The sequence below is a fragment of the Jaculus jaculus genome, chromosome 8, assembly GCF_020740685.1.
Source record: "Jaculus jaculus isolate mJacJac1 chromosome 8, mJacJac1.mat.Y.cur, whole genome shotgun sequence".
NCBI lineage: Eukaryota > Metazoa > Chordata > Mammalia > Rodentia > Dipodidae > Jaculus > Jaculus jaculus.
Genome location: NC_059109.1, coordinates 122,779,511 through 122,794,494, shown reverse-complemented (window position 1 = coordinate 122,794,494; position 14,984 = coordinate 122,779,511). Strand labels below are relative to the sequence as shown.

The window sequence follows — 14,984 nt, the reverse complement described above, 5'->3', positions numbered from 1 at the left end:
CTTCATAGGCATATGCTTTAACTGCCAAGCCATCTCTCTAGCCCAAGACTCATTATTTACAAATTTCCTGTTATAAGTAGTATTTAGATTTGTATTTAGTTCCAAGTAAAATTCAGTGGCATTTTCCCCACCAATATGTCACAGGTAATCCATATTTTGCTTATATTACACAATTTTAATATATCAGTTACATGCAGAAATATGTATGTATATTGGTATATTTCAATAATGTTATACAACTATAGTAAAGATACAGGAATTTCCATTAACTCCAGAAGTGGTTCACATATCCCATACCAAGAAGTTACCCCATTAGGGGTAATAATGTTCTGGTTTCTATTATTTAATTGAATCAACATGTAAAATGTTCCAGCACTGCAGTAATTTCCCTGTTACCTTACTCCAGCTTGTATCTACATGCAAAAGGAGATAAACTTAAGGTTTTTATTGCCATGGACTAGCTTGGCATGTTCTTGAAATTTTCATGTAAAGTGAGGCATCACTAGTCTTGAGAACTCCATAGGTGAAGTGCTTGCCTTGCAAACATGAAGACCTGAGTTCAGTTCCCAGAAACCATATAAAGCCTCTAAGAGTAACAGCACACAACCCTAGCATTAGGGAGGCAGAGACAGGCTACCTCTGAGGCTTTCTGACTAGTCAGTCTAACCTACCTGGCAAACTTCAAGCCAATGATAAACCTCACCTAAAAAAAGGTGGATGAGAGGAAAAGTACACAAGTTTGACCTTAAGCCTTCACATGCACATGGCAAACTCATCATGCATAAAAATGAACAAATGGAATCATCACTTTTCCTCTTTATTCTTTTGCAAAACATAATCTTTTGAGATTTATCCATTTTACTGTGGTTAGTTCCACTTTTTTCACCGACCAGTATTTCTAGGTATGAATATGCACCCATCTTTTGGTCCGTAGCACCATCTAGTCATATGCTTAGGACCTCTACTTCCTCCCATTCTCTTCTCTTCATCCACTTCTGAAGCAGCTATTTTTTTCACACAGCTTTGTCAGGGACCTTGAGTGAAGGATGATCTATGAGATCCCTGTAGCCAGTGTTGTTCCGTCATTAGGACACGGTGACATGCAGCAGATGCTCAGCAGAACAAGTGCACGAGCGGATTAGTGAGTGCTCAGGACACACAGTGTTTCACTGTTATCCTGTCTTGAGTGCTACTTTCCTAAGTAATGTGGACCCATGGGACCTTGTCTTGAGGAAATTTTCTTTGCTGACTCTGGTAGACCGCTCCCCTAAACATCAACTACAAGGCTGCAGTAGTTTGAAAGTCACATGTCCCCATAGGCTCGTGTGTTTGAATCCTTAATCCTTAGCTGGTGACACTGTTTGGGGAAGTTAGGGAACTTTTAGGAGGTGGAGCCTTTCTGGTGGAAGTCTAACCCTGGGAGTGGATCTTGAGGTGATATCGCCCAACTCCAAGCCTGTTTGCTCTCTATACACTTCCTCCCTGCTGATGGGAAAACATGACACCAGCTCTCTGCTCCTTCCATGTTTCTTCCCTGCCATGATAAAACTTCCCTCTAGAGACTATAAGAGAAAATAAACCCTTTCCTTCACTAAGCTGATACTGGTTGGACATTGTGTCCCAGCAACCAGAAAGCGATTTATACAAGAGCCATCCCTTAATCTCTAGACTACTTTAGGTCCATTCTCTAGCTTTGTCACCACCTTCATTGCCCACATTTATTTTGTCATTTCCACTTCTCTTAGGTGTATTACAGTCGAATTCCATGATGCAAGGTCTGTGTTTCCACTAAATTCGGTGCACATAGTGCTTCAGCTATCATGCCACAGAGGTATTCAAGTACACAGACTATGAAGTTTATCTCACTCGGTTTCTGTTTTGTCTTGTTCAGGTCAAGTCCCCAGCAGTTAGACAAAGTCTTTCATGCTGATAAAGGCATATTTGAATACATAGTATCAGTGGAAGGTTCCTCTGTACCCTACATCATGTTATGGTTAGATCATATCTTTCAGTGTAAATGTCAAATCTGTGGAATGTGTTGGGTGGGTCACTTTCATGGGACCTAGATATTGACTTGGTGTTGTCTGATGGAAATTGTAGAATGTTTATTTTTCACCCAAACATTGGGTGCTTTAGAGCTTGGAAGTACTAATTTTTTCCTCTCTATTGCCCTGTTCCCACACTCTTTCCCCAGTAACAAGGGGCAGTGTAAGATAAGGGCATGCAGTCTATCATTGAATGTTCTTATATTTCATATCTTTTCAATATCAGCCTTCAGGGGCTCACACATGGGCTTCAGAAGGTATGCTATTTGCTTTTTTATTTCTGTGACCAAAACAACTCAAAGGGGGGATGTTTAACCTGATTCATTGTTCAGGTACTAGAGTCCATCTTGGCACGAACAATATGGTGATAGGAATGTGAGACAGCTGGGTACATTGTATCTGCATTCAATAATAAGATGGCAGGGGAGGAAGGAGAGAGAGAGAAAGAAATGCTGGTGTTAAACTGGCTTTCTTTTTCTCTTTTAATTCAATCTGGGACCTCAGTCCATGGGAAGAGGCAACCCGCATTTAGAGTGGGTCTAACCTCAGTTAAGCCTCTTTGAAAACTCCCTCCACATACAACCACGGGTGTCACCTAGAAGATGCCAAACCTAGCTAAGTTACCAGGAGGTGTCACAGAAAGGTTCATGAATTTCTGAACAGAGTGTAGACCCTGGGTAATATGCTTTTGTGCATTGTGCTAGAAAGAGGGTCTCACCAGATTTCTAGGGTCTATGTATCACCCAAAGTTAAATGCTACTAGTAGAGGGCTGGGACGTGGCTCAGCAGTTAAATTTGGTCGCTTGCAAAGCCTTCCATCCTGGGTTGAATTCCCCAGTACCCTTGTAAACCCAGATGCAAAGTGGTGAATGTATCTGATATTTGCTTGCAGCCAGCTGCAAAAGACCTTAGTGTACCCCCCCCCACACACATGAATGAATAAATAAATGAATACTATTGGTATAAATATTGCTTTCAGGCCATTCTAGTTAATCCCATAAAGTTCTAAGAAGACACACCAGTATTCCATCCTACTCCCCTCCAGCTTTATTGTTCTGGAATGCTCTCTGGGCTTTGTATTTCTCCCTGACAACTCTAGAGGCCTCAGAATGATTGTCATCTAAGCTTGATGAATGGCCACCTACGTTTTTTTTTTTTTTTTTTGGTATGGTATTATTGGAGAGTTCATCTCCGATGTAGAGGAGATTTAATGCAGAAAGTAAAATAGTTCTATGCAGTATAAAATGATGCATTTCTTACAAAAGAACAGGCCCATACCCCATTCTCATTTCTTTCTCTTCAAAACACTGATTTGCATGCCTCCTAGAGATTGCCAATTTAAAAGTAGCCCATCATTGAAAAGAGACACAAGTAAAAAAAAAAAAAAAAAAAAAAAATCTGATGCCTTCATGCTACTCAAAGCCAGAGCCATGATGATGAATGGACATGATCTATATTTGAGGAGGAGAAGAGAGAACCACAGAGAATAGTCTGCACATGAACTTGTGAACCTGCAAGTCATTTGAGATGGGGACATGTATATGCCCAAGGGGATGATTGTTGTGATACTTACACCACACTATTAGAAATACATGGAGAAAAAGGCAACATTTGGAAAGACTGATACTTCATTTTCTTTCTGGTGGTCAGAAATTGGAAACTGCTAATGCCTGAAATAGGAGAGTAGTAAACTATGGTGAGAAATCGATAGAAGGGCTTAATGTGGCCACTTGCTGGGCTCCCAAAGCATTGAAGACTGCTGCTCTTAATTCTGTCCAGTCTGTGAATAATTATATTAAGGAATTAGGCAGAGGCATCACAGTGTTAGAAAATATCACCCTTGAGGCTTCATTGGGGACTGATGGCAGCTCTGGAGAGTTGATAATGGCGATCAAAGGGTCTATATATTTAAAATGCACAAAGGATCATCCCAGAAATTATCTGCCTGCCAACTTAACTTCTCTACCTGGAACAAATTATCCAAAAATCAATTTACAAACACCTTTGAGATAACAAGGTCTTGAGTAATAACGTCCGTAGCTTTGTAAAGAAAAGCACCTAGCTTGACTAATCTGCTTAATTCCCTTCTCTAACCAAATGGCAGTCTATAATAGAGGCAATCTAAAGTTGTCTCTTAAGATTTGCTTCCAGTCACACTGAGAAAAATACTATCCACCTCTGTTCTTTAGAATTTTTCTGTTTCTAGAAAATCTTTGCTATTGGGTAATTAATTAGAAGAAAAACACCAAATAAGTCTATATTCTGAAGCCCTCACCTGAGTTCTAAGCAGGCTCTCAGATCTTCATTTGCCCATTCTAATAGCCCAGAGAGGTTCCTCAAGGAAAAAAAAAAAAGGAACTTTTTCTTGAAAATATATCTTCCTTGTATTCCTCACCTCAACCCTTCATCCTATGGTTGGATTCACTGACTTGTTTACTCTACTTGACAGGGATCTATCATTCCTGGCCTTTGAATCTAAGACAACATTCAGCAGAAGAACTGAAATTATTTGCACAGAGATGTTCATTGTAGAATTGTATAGCTCAACAAAATTCAGAGCAACTCATGTGTCCAACAGTTGAAGACTAATTAGCATGACAACTTAATAGATCATCTGATAGTTATAAAAGACACTAAATTCCATGTAGCATATAGATGAAGTCTTTAAGAAGCAAAAAGTGAGTGAAGAAAAACAAATCTACATTGGGTCCATGTGTTATTGGAACAATATGGAAAAGATGTTAAGTCTAGGAATAAAAAATTAAAATGGAACATGGGGAAATAAAAAAAGGCTATTATGTTGGGTTCTGAGAACATATTTTCACTTTATGTTATTGTTCCACTGCTGTATTTGATAACAAATAAAACATGAATTTTTATTTTTTTTTTTAAATGGGAATCTGGATATAGTGTGATGGTGCATACTTGTAATCCCATTACTTGGGAGGCCAAGGCAAGAGAATCTCTGACTTTTAGACCAGCCTAGACAACATATTCAGACACTGTCTCAAAAACAAAGACACAAACAAAATAACAACAGCAACAACAACAACAAAAAGATCCAAGAAGGCATGTGGTTGTGAGTTGTGGGTTTTCATCCTACTTTTTCTGTTCCAAAACTTTGGTTAGGTGTCCTATCCTCCTGTATTCTCAGAGATTTTTTTTTTTTTTATCCTTGAAAATGGAAGAAATAATGTTACTTCAACAATGATATGAAATGATACACATGCAAATTCTTAGTACAGGAGCAGTACCAAGGAGACAATTTCTGCAGTTTGGCGTATGCGCTAAGGATTTCCATTAAGCGAGACCACCATGAATGCCAGTTGAAATTTTGCTCTATTTGGCTGACTGTATACATGATGCAAGTAAGATGGTGATATTAGATCAGATCAAGACAACTTGGCGTAACTGTTCCTTTGGCCTTTGGTTTCAATGAGGTTCCTGGTAAAGAATGACATTCTCTGCTGGAGGAACATGCCAGAGTGAGGAAGAAGCTGAATTCTTGCTTTACCATCATCACTTTCCTGTCTATGTTCCTTTCACCAATTGAGGAGGACTTCCACTAACATTCTATGTGTTCAGTTATATGAAATGTTTGCAAACCTCAGCCCTCCCTCGGCATTTCAGCTTAACTCTAGCCAAGACAGGTTTTCTTTTGAGAGTGGAGGGTTTTGCTATGTTCTGGAAAACCCGAGGTTCTCACATTGTCTGTTTTGCTTCCACCCTTCAAATGAAGGGGATTTAGTAGCTGTTGACTATAGGTCGTGAAGAAATACCAGTTATGGTATTTACAGATTAAATTCGAAAACCAAGGAAGGATGTGAATAAGGTTATTCTCTCAGTCACCTGCTTCCATTCTGTTCTGCAAACCACTTGAGTCTGAAAGCCCTTTGCCGGTTGCTTGTTTTTCAGAGCCTCCCACACCCATTGCCCCCCCAGAGCTGCTGGCAGTGGGGGCCACCTACCTGTGGATCAAGCCAAATGCCAACTCCATCATCGGAGATGGGCCCATCATCCTGAAGGAGGTGGAATACCGCACCACCACAGGCACCTGGGCTGAGACCCACATTGTCGACTCTCCCAACTACAAGCTGTGGCACCTGGACCCTGACGTGGAGTATGAGATTCGGGTACTACTCACACGGCCAGGCGAGGGGGGCACAGGACCACCAGGGCCTCCCCTCACTACCAGGACCAAGTGTGCGGGTAAGAGTCTGCTTCCAGATTCTATGTTGGAGGGACTTGGCTGTTGTCGTGACTGACCTTCCTGTTTCCTTTCTTGGGGGAGAGGGGCAGTTCATTTCCTAATATCTCTGATGTTAGTGAGCTTACTGTGAAAGGAATACTCAAGGGCTTGCTCTGGTTGTGATGCTAAGGAACCTCTGATTTCAGCTACGTCAAGGAGAAGTACCTGGTTCTAACTGTATTTTTATTTTATTCTATTTTATTAATTTATTTTAGTTTTTCTTCATAGGGTCTCACTCTAGCCCAGGCTGACCTGGAATTCACTACGTAGTCTCAGGGTGGTCTTGAACTCACAGCAATTCTCCTACTTCTGCCTCCCAAGTGCTGGGATTAAACGTATGTGCCACCACGCCTGGCCTAACTGTACTTTTGATGGGACATTGGCTCCATGGGTGTGAGGAATCCTGTTATCATTTTCACGTCTCTCCGAGGTCTTTGGTTCTGTGTCTCTGAGGGCTCCTGGTCATGACTGTGCCCTTTGCAGTCCACAAATAGACTATATCCTGCATGTGTCTGGTTCCAGCTGTATATCTAATATGGCTAAATCCAACTTTGTCCCTTAGGATCCATGTCTGGCTTTGTAACCCATGGATTCAGTTATATCTCTGATTGTTCCTGGTTCTAGTTTTATCTTTGAGTGCCAGCTACAACTTCAGAACATCCTGGCTCTGACAGTGTCTCAGAATTTATTCTAGAACTGCCTTGGTCCATAGGGATTCCTAGCTGTACCTGTCAGGGCTCCTGACTCCTGCCTAAGAGTTTGGCTTGAGACAATTTCTCCGAGGGCCTCTAGGATTCTGTTGCATCTCTATGGGCTTCTATTTTCCTGTCTGTCCTGCATTCTGCTTAAGTGTTGCTGGCTGGGGGTGTGACTAGGAAGGGTCTTGGGATCTAACTACATCCCTGAGGCTGCCTGGTCTTGACTGTGTTTCTAATAAGGGAATGCTGGTAGAGAATGTATATCTGTAACCCATGACAGTAAAAGAAGCCAATGTACTTTTTTTTTGGTTTTTGCAAATCACATTGTCTGTTTTTCCCCCTTAAATGATCATTCACTCTAAGTACTTGTATTTCATATACACATGGAAGAATAGGAGCTATTTATTTATTTTTACTCTAAGGCAAACAGAAATGGCCATTAGCACAGTCAAGATTTTCACTCAGGTTTTCTGTCTCCAAGGCCCTAGATTTTTGGTACCACCATGATGAAGAATTTGGAAAGAGCTATTGGCAAGATATGCAGAGCTTAGCTGCTACACTGGAGTATGGGGCTCAGTGAGGGAACCAGGACGGAATGCTGAGGGAAAAGGGGCCTCAGATGTTCCTGAGGAATGAGTGAAGGATCTACAGCCTCACAGAACAAAACAGTCCAGAGCATCCATTTCCCCTTAACATGATGTATGTGTCCCTAAAAGACATTGCATCCTGCCACACTTTGCAATAGCAACCACAAGGCTTATGAGGGAAGGCAGGGTCAGAGGCACTGCATACTTCATTAGTTACATGTAATAAAAAAAAAAAAGAGAGAGAGAGAGGTGCCTAGTGAAAATGGTAGCACAACTTTGCATGGCAGGTGGCCAAGAAAAATGAAAAAAATACCATAATACATTGTGACAATGACCTTGAGAAATGCAGATATTTGCTAGTCAGAAAGGATTTCGAAGGCAGTAGCCTGTGTATCACAGGGTTGCTGGAAGAGGGCCATCTGGGTGGAGAGGACAGGCTGTAGCTCACAGCGAGCAGAGCGAGTAGAGAGGGAAGTGTTGGAGGGCATGCGAGTGTGCCGTGGGGGTTCCTGTGTGCCTCAGCTCTCTGCTCCACTCATGTTCTTTTAATGAGCAGAATCGAGTATAAGCAAATGTAGAATTTGGGGCTGGAGAGGTGGCTGAGAGGTTAAGCACTTGCCTGTGAAGCCAAAGGACCCCGGTTCAAGGTTCGATTCCCTAGGACCCACGTTAGCCAGATGCACAAGGGGGCGCACACGTCTGGAGTTCGTTTGCAGTGGCTGGAAGCCCTGGTGCGCCCATTCTCTCTCTGTCTCTCTGCTTCTTTCTTTCTCTCTCTGTCACTCTCAAATAAATAAATCAATAAAAGAATGAAAACAAATGTAGAATTTGCATCATGTGTACCTTCCTTGTTGATCAACTGTTTTGGAACAAACTTGAGCTTTCAATGCTGGAACAAATTCAGTCATTACAGTAGAATTGACTATTGCCGTGTGTGTGTGTGTATGTGTGTGTGTGTGTATGTGTGTGTGTGTATCTGGGTTGTGGGAGGATTGTTAGCCTGCCACAGTATGTGTAAATAGGTCAGAGGACAAGGGGTGCAGGTTCCACCTTATGTAAGCTAGGGTCATTCCTTCTTTGCTGCCATGAGTACCAGACTAGGAGCCCCTTGAGTATCAGAATGCTCCTGACATCACCTCCTATTGTCATGGGCACATCGTGCCATTACTTGAGTTCTCTTCAACTGAACTCTGGTCACCAGGCTTGCATAGCCAATAGTTTGAACCACTGAGACATCTCTCCAGCCCAACTGTAGCCACTCTGACATATCTCCGCAGTGTACCTGGAAGCATGTAAGCCAATGATCAGCATTTCTCTGGTTTAAATCTATTTCTCTGAAGTTATGGAACCACTATGATGAACAGAGATGCCATTGTCTTGATTATTTTCAAAGCAGACCTGCGGTAAAGCTCCTTATTGAAACCTGGCTATGAAGCTTCCTGCTATTAAATGACATGAGGGTGTGTTGGTACTAAACGGAGTGATACCTCATTGTGACTTTGCAATGTAAAAGCCTGCCATGAAAATAATTGATTTCACCATTTTAATAGGAGCTCTCTCTTTTCAATAGGCAAATATAAGTGTCTTTAGGGGTTTTTGAACTTTATAAATGATATTTCTCAGTCTCAATGGACTTACTTGCTCATGATCATATAATACATTTATAAATTCAATGGCAAGATAGATGATCATCTCAATAAAACTTTCCACCTATTCCAAACAGTTGCCACAATAGTATAATGGCTTTTACATGTTATAAGCACAATAGTCTGATATCATTATGAAAATTATGAGTTGGAATGTTGGTTATGGTATTACATTTCAAGAAATATTGGTGATAAGTTGGAGCTAAAAATCTTGAATAACCCACATTCTACAAAATGTATCATCAAGATAATAATCTGCTTCACCTATTGCCAGTGATAGGAGAATGCTCTTTGCTTCACAATTAATTTTTAAGAGCATTCCAGGGCTGCTCTCCACTTGCGAGTGCTTTCTTAGCATTGGCAGTCTGTGTTTTCTCCCCTTTCCCTATTCTATTATTAATCACACTGGAAATGTACTCATTATTTTGCAAAACAGAAAATGAGAGAGTGTAGACTGTGGAAGGTATAATTTCAGCCCAAAGGAATTTATGGGCTGGGTAGAGTTTCTAGCAAAACAGCAAGAGGGATAAAACATCAACATAAAGCCTGATATGGAAACAGCGTTCTTCATGGAGAGAGACAAGGTCAGCAAGCCAAAGCAATGTTCTTAGAAATGTCCAGAGCTATGGCTCCCAAAGTGAGGTCCATGTACCAGCAGTGTCAGCATGGCTTAATGGTGTGCTTCCGCACCTCTGGGATGCAGAAATCTAAGCTTCCATGCGATGGTATTAGGAGGTGGAACTTTTGAAAGGTAACCATCATGAGTGGGATTTTCACACACGTAAAAGAGCCGAGAGTGTGCCCTGGGATCACTCACCATGTAGGGCCACACTGAGAAGAGGGGTCTATGAACAGGGAGCAGGCCTTCACCAGAACTGTCATTGCTGTTGTTTATGAACAGCCCACCTTATGGTACCCTGTTAGAGTAACCCAAAGGAATTACGTATTATTTATCGTCAGACCTAGTCTACCCTGACCCAGTGAATTAGAAATTAGGAGGGAGGTTCTAGAAGTGTGTGCTCTGGGGAGAACTCTGAGTGGCGCTCATTCATACTCAGAGATAAAGAGCTATGACATGATGACACAGGCCCTTAGTAGCATGTCCATTCTATAACTGGGTTCTTAAGGCAGCTGTTTGGGGAAGATGAGGGAAGACTGGGACTCGGGATAATTGGATCACGGTCACCCATCATGGCAGTGCTTGGAGCTAAGGCATGTGGCTTAAGGAGCGCTTTATCATTGATGTGGTGATGTTCCCAGCCCTGGGGAGTCCCTCTGCTCACATTTCCTCTCAAGTGTGGAGTTGGGTGGTAACTATGGAGACCAGTTGAAACTGAATGGCTGCCTTTGTCTTTTACATCAAATACATGCTTACTCTCTTCTGTGTGCCAAACCCACTATGTACTAGGCACTGGTGGCAGAAATCTGCATTCTAAGGACAGGCAAGATACAGGGCAGCAGTGAATTATTACCTATCATGGCCACCAACTCATCAAGGGAAGGAGAAGATGTATTTTTGTTTTAACAGGTTTGATGAGTCACTGATCCTTGGGACATTAAAAGGCAGTCTAACCCTTAAGTTTTTTTTTTTTTTTTTTTTGTAAGCATTTGGATACAGAACATCCACCCTGGTAGGCTGGAATTCAGAACAAGCTCTTAGCTAGTAACTGAAATCTAAATACAATCATAGGAATCCAGGAATGTGGGGGCTAGATAAGGGAGTTCTGTAACACCAGCCACTTCTAGTGCAGGTGATTAAGAAATGATAAGTGGGACCATGTTCTGAGATGAATAATACAAGTGAGTTCAGGTTGGAATGCGATGTGTTTGAGGAGAAGATATATAGCAGGTAATGGAAATATATAAATTTGAAGCTCATAAAAAGGCCAGCAGAACTCTGGTCCATGATTTCACCTCGACTTTTGGGTCAGGGAGCCTTCTTAGCACCGATAACAATTTAATTCTCTCTGACTTCACACTATTCTCTTGAAAATGCTCCATTTTTAATTCATCATCTTGTTCCCATTCCTCATTTTAATCATTCATCATTCTTCCCGAGATAAAGGCCTGGGGGCAAAGGCAATAATGTATACCAAAGTGTTTTGAAAAAGCTCAAAATGCTCTTTAGATGCCTGTAACGAAACAAATCATTATTCATTGCTACTTTTGTTAGGGATACTGTAACGATGAACCATTATATCAAAACAAGGCTGGCCTATCCGTTGCTCAGGACTAACTCTCATCTAGAACGTGGGTCATAGACTTCCGTTGTTCTTCATCATCTCCTAGGAACTCCCCCATTCCAGAATATGATGCTCCTAGTGTAGTCTAGACTCTCAGAGGTGTTCTTATGGAGGAGATTAGGTGCTCTTTTCCAGAATGTCCCCTCAGCAGACATCCAGGGAGGGGTGGGAGTTTGGTCCTAGGGTTGCTCTATAGTGGACATCGTCTGATGGAAAGATCACACTGTGCACATGTCCATTTCACTGCTTCTGCTCCTCTTGGGTTGTTTCACTTTTATCTACCCATTGTTTGACTTGGTTATGAAGGAGTCACTGATAGATGCCATCCATGAGGTTCAACAGACTAGCAATAATAACCAGGCATCTTGGCACATGTTTATAACCCCTTGAGACAGGAGACTGAGGCAGGAGGGTCAACACAGTGCGGCATTATCTCCAAAGAAAGAAGAATACATATGAAATTCACAGGGAGAACTCAAGGCAGTAACATTGAGGATAGTTACTAAGGGCAGGATCCTGCATGGCCCTATAGCTCTTCTGTAGATCAGTTTTAATGGCCAGGGCACCAGCTGGTTAGTTTCTAAAAATTATCAGCTCACACCATACAGAACTTATTCCTCAGTTTCACCCCAGATTCGCCTCCATGCCATACCCACTGCGTAGTCCTATTTTGCTCTCTGAAGACATTTCTGTTTGTTTAAAAACTAAGTCTTCAGCAATCCTGCTTATACCAGCTCCTAGGCAGCTCTTTTCAGATCATTGTTCCAGGATTACAAATCAACAGTACAATAAACCAGTGTTTGCTCCCCTCCTGCCACCTGGTCACCTGATTCCTTATAAATCAAGGACCCTGCACCTGAGAGACCACTTCATCATGGTCTTGCAGAGTTTCAGTTCTCCAAGTGGAAACCGGCTTTACATAGCCAGAGATGCTACCTGCGCCGCTGATTTTGGAGAGCTCGCTCTCTATTCCCTTCACCTGAGGGCTGATTGCATGTTATATTTTATTTACATATTTATGGGTTTCTACTTGAAGTGATATGTGTCTAGCTCTCTCTTTTTCTCCAGAGGGATAAAAAGGAGAAATTCAAATTGCTGAGCTCAATGAAGTGAGAGTAGTCATTGGAATTTAGTGAAAAGGATATGGCCCTTAGAGCCAAATAGAATCTGGTTTTTATTTCAAGTGGGGCATTTGCTAGCTGAATGATCAAGGATGTATTATTTCACCTCTCTGTGCCTCCATTTCTTTTCTCCCATTTAAAGGAGATTATATCTTGTTATTTTTTGGTGCAAAGCCTCAGTGAGGTGAGGTGTGTGCCCAGCAGAAGACACTAGAAACCCCTGATGATCATTATTTATAAATGAACCTCAGGACTGAGAAGGCCATGCCAAAACCTGATTGACTTCCATGCGGCACGATAGACCTGATTACGAAAGGATGTCTGTAGATGTAAATGCAGACAGGATGGGGGACTTGTGCCTGTGCAGGTGTCCTGGGTACTTTGTGAGTAGCTGTGGTGGTTCCTGATAGGGAGGGTAGAGTGGGGAGGATAAGAATTGTCCTTTTTATGACCTTTGAAGACCCCTGTTCTTTTCTGGAGGATCAAGCTATATGAAACCTAAGCCTTGCAAACCCAGAGGAAATATTGAGGAGTGGGGAGTCCTGATTCCCCTACAGGGCACAGTTTCACTTGATCTGTAATTTCTCAAAGGGGCTGCCACCAGGGTTCATATGTAAAGGGTTTTTTAGTCTAGAGAGCAGATCTATGTCAGAACAGAGACAGAGACAGGCAACAGTAAGTATATGAAGGTTTGAAAAAACAGAACAAGATCACCCCACTGGCCTCCTAGAAGCTTCTTATTCATTTGTCGAAGCTTTGGCTGCACTAAAATGGTGGGAAGGTAGCAGAATTTGGCTTGGAGCTCTGGACTAGAAGCAAGTGGAACATCCTTCTGGCTGGACAGTAGCATGAACACAATCTAATCCTCATTTCTGCCCTACCGTAGTCCAGGTAAAATGATCCATCTATAAATCTTAAGGGAACATGGCAAGATGAGTTGATAAAGACAAAAATCACCCTCCTGCCCAGAGAGTATGTATGAGGTCAATACATTCTCAAGACCAATGCAGAAAAATTGAAGACTATGAGAGACTAGCGAAGGATGGGTCTCCTGCGCACGGCATCATGCTCAAGGGGACATTGCTGTGAGGGCAGCTCCAGACAGTGACTATAACCTCTGATTCCTCAAAAGGGGCGGGAGGGCGGGGCAGACAGCTATTCCTGAATCCACAACTGCAGCCCTTCCCGTTTTCTTCTATTGCTTTGTACTTCTTTCTTCCCCTGGGAGCTAGAACCACGACAGGGAGATGAAAGGTTAAGTTAAGTCAGATCTTACTTCACCCAGTTTTGAAGCATCTGTGTGAACAAAGATGAGCGTGCAAATGAACAAGCGCCTGCCTAGAGGTCCATCACTGGTGCTTGTAGACCCCCTTCCCCCCCTACTACACGGTGTCTACAGGTGGATACCTTATCATCTTCCTCACCTGGTTTATGAAAGGGTGGCCCAAGGTAAAGCCTTTTTTCTCTCTCTTTAAGCCTACACTTAACAGCCACAAAGACTTTCTCCCACCAACCTCTGCCGTCTTCTCATTGGCTGAGGTGGTGGCGGTGCTGGGAGGCCAGAGTGAGGGTCCATCTAGGCACCTCTTAGAGATCACTGGAGAGGACATCTGGTGGCTGTTCTTTGTAGAATGTGAAATCCTTGGCTTTTCCTTAGACATGAAGTCTTAGGTGTTTCCAAAGCTACAATAAATAAATAAGTACACAAACAAACAAATAAATAAAAGCACTATTGAATAGCCTCCTACAGTTACATTTTCTTGCTACCCCGCGTTCATTAGAGATCTAGCAGTGCCTCAAGGGAAGGGAAGTAAAAGAGAAATCAGCCAACACCCACCCCCCACCGCGCCCGCCACACACATGATCTCTCCTGAACCGGAAGGAATAAACTTGAAGAAAATGTAAGCCCCCAAAAGCATTAATGATAATGAGACCTAATACTGTTTATGCATCAAGCTTACTGAATTTTAAAAACAGCCCCCAAATGTATTAAAATTAGCGCCAATCACTTCTGTAGCTGTAAAAGCTTGAGATGGTACGATAAGGCTAATGGATGGTTCTGCTTGTACAAACGGTGGCCACCAATAGGAACGCTTACTGCTTTCTAGGCTTATAATACTTAGCTGCTTTTAAGTATCTCATTTGTAATTCTTGCCACATGCTGTATGGTGAGCATAATTTCCTCCACTGTCTATGACATGCATGACTTGGCCAAGGCCACACACTTGCCCTAGTAGGCCAGCTAGAAATTGAACCCTTAACTGTGTAGCTATAAAGCTCACTCTCTAATACTAAGTCTAGAGTTCAATATGGTTATCAAAGTATCATGCACCATGACCAAATGGGCTTCATCCTAGGAATGCACTAAGAAAAACGTTCGAATATTAGAAAAACT

The 14,984-nt window shown here is 42.2% G+C and overlaps 1 protein-coding gene across 5 annotated transcripts in view; it reads left to right on the top strand.

Moving 5' to 3' along the window:
- The window catches only part of Ptprt (protein tyrosine phosphatase receptor type T), a 1,232,244-nt gene that overhangs the window by 606,810 nt on the left and 610,450 nt on the right, over positions 1-14,984 (top strand). For all 5 annotated transcript variants that reach the window (XM_045155759.1, XM_045155757.1, XM_045155760.1 and 2 more), the window contains exon 7: positions 5,961-6,254. In XM_045155759.1, the coding sequence (XP_045011694.1) occupies positions 5,961-6,254 (294 nt within the window). The remainder of the gene's footprint in view (positions 1-5,960; positions 6,255-14,984) is intronic.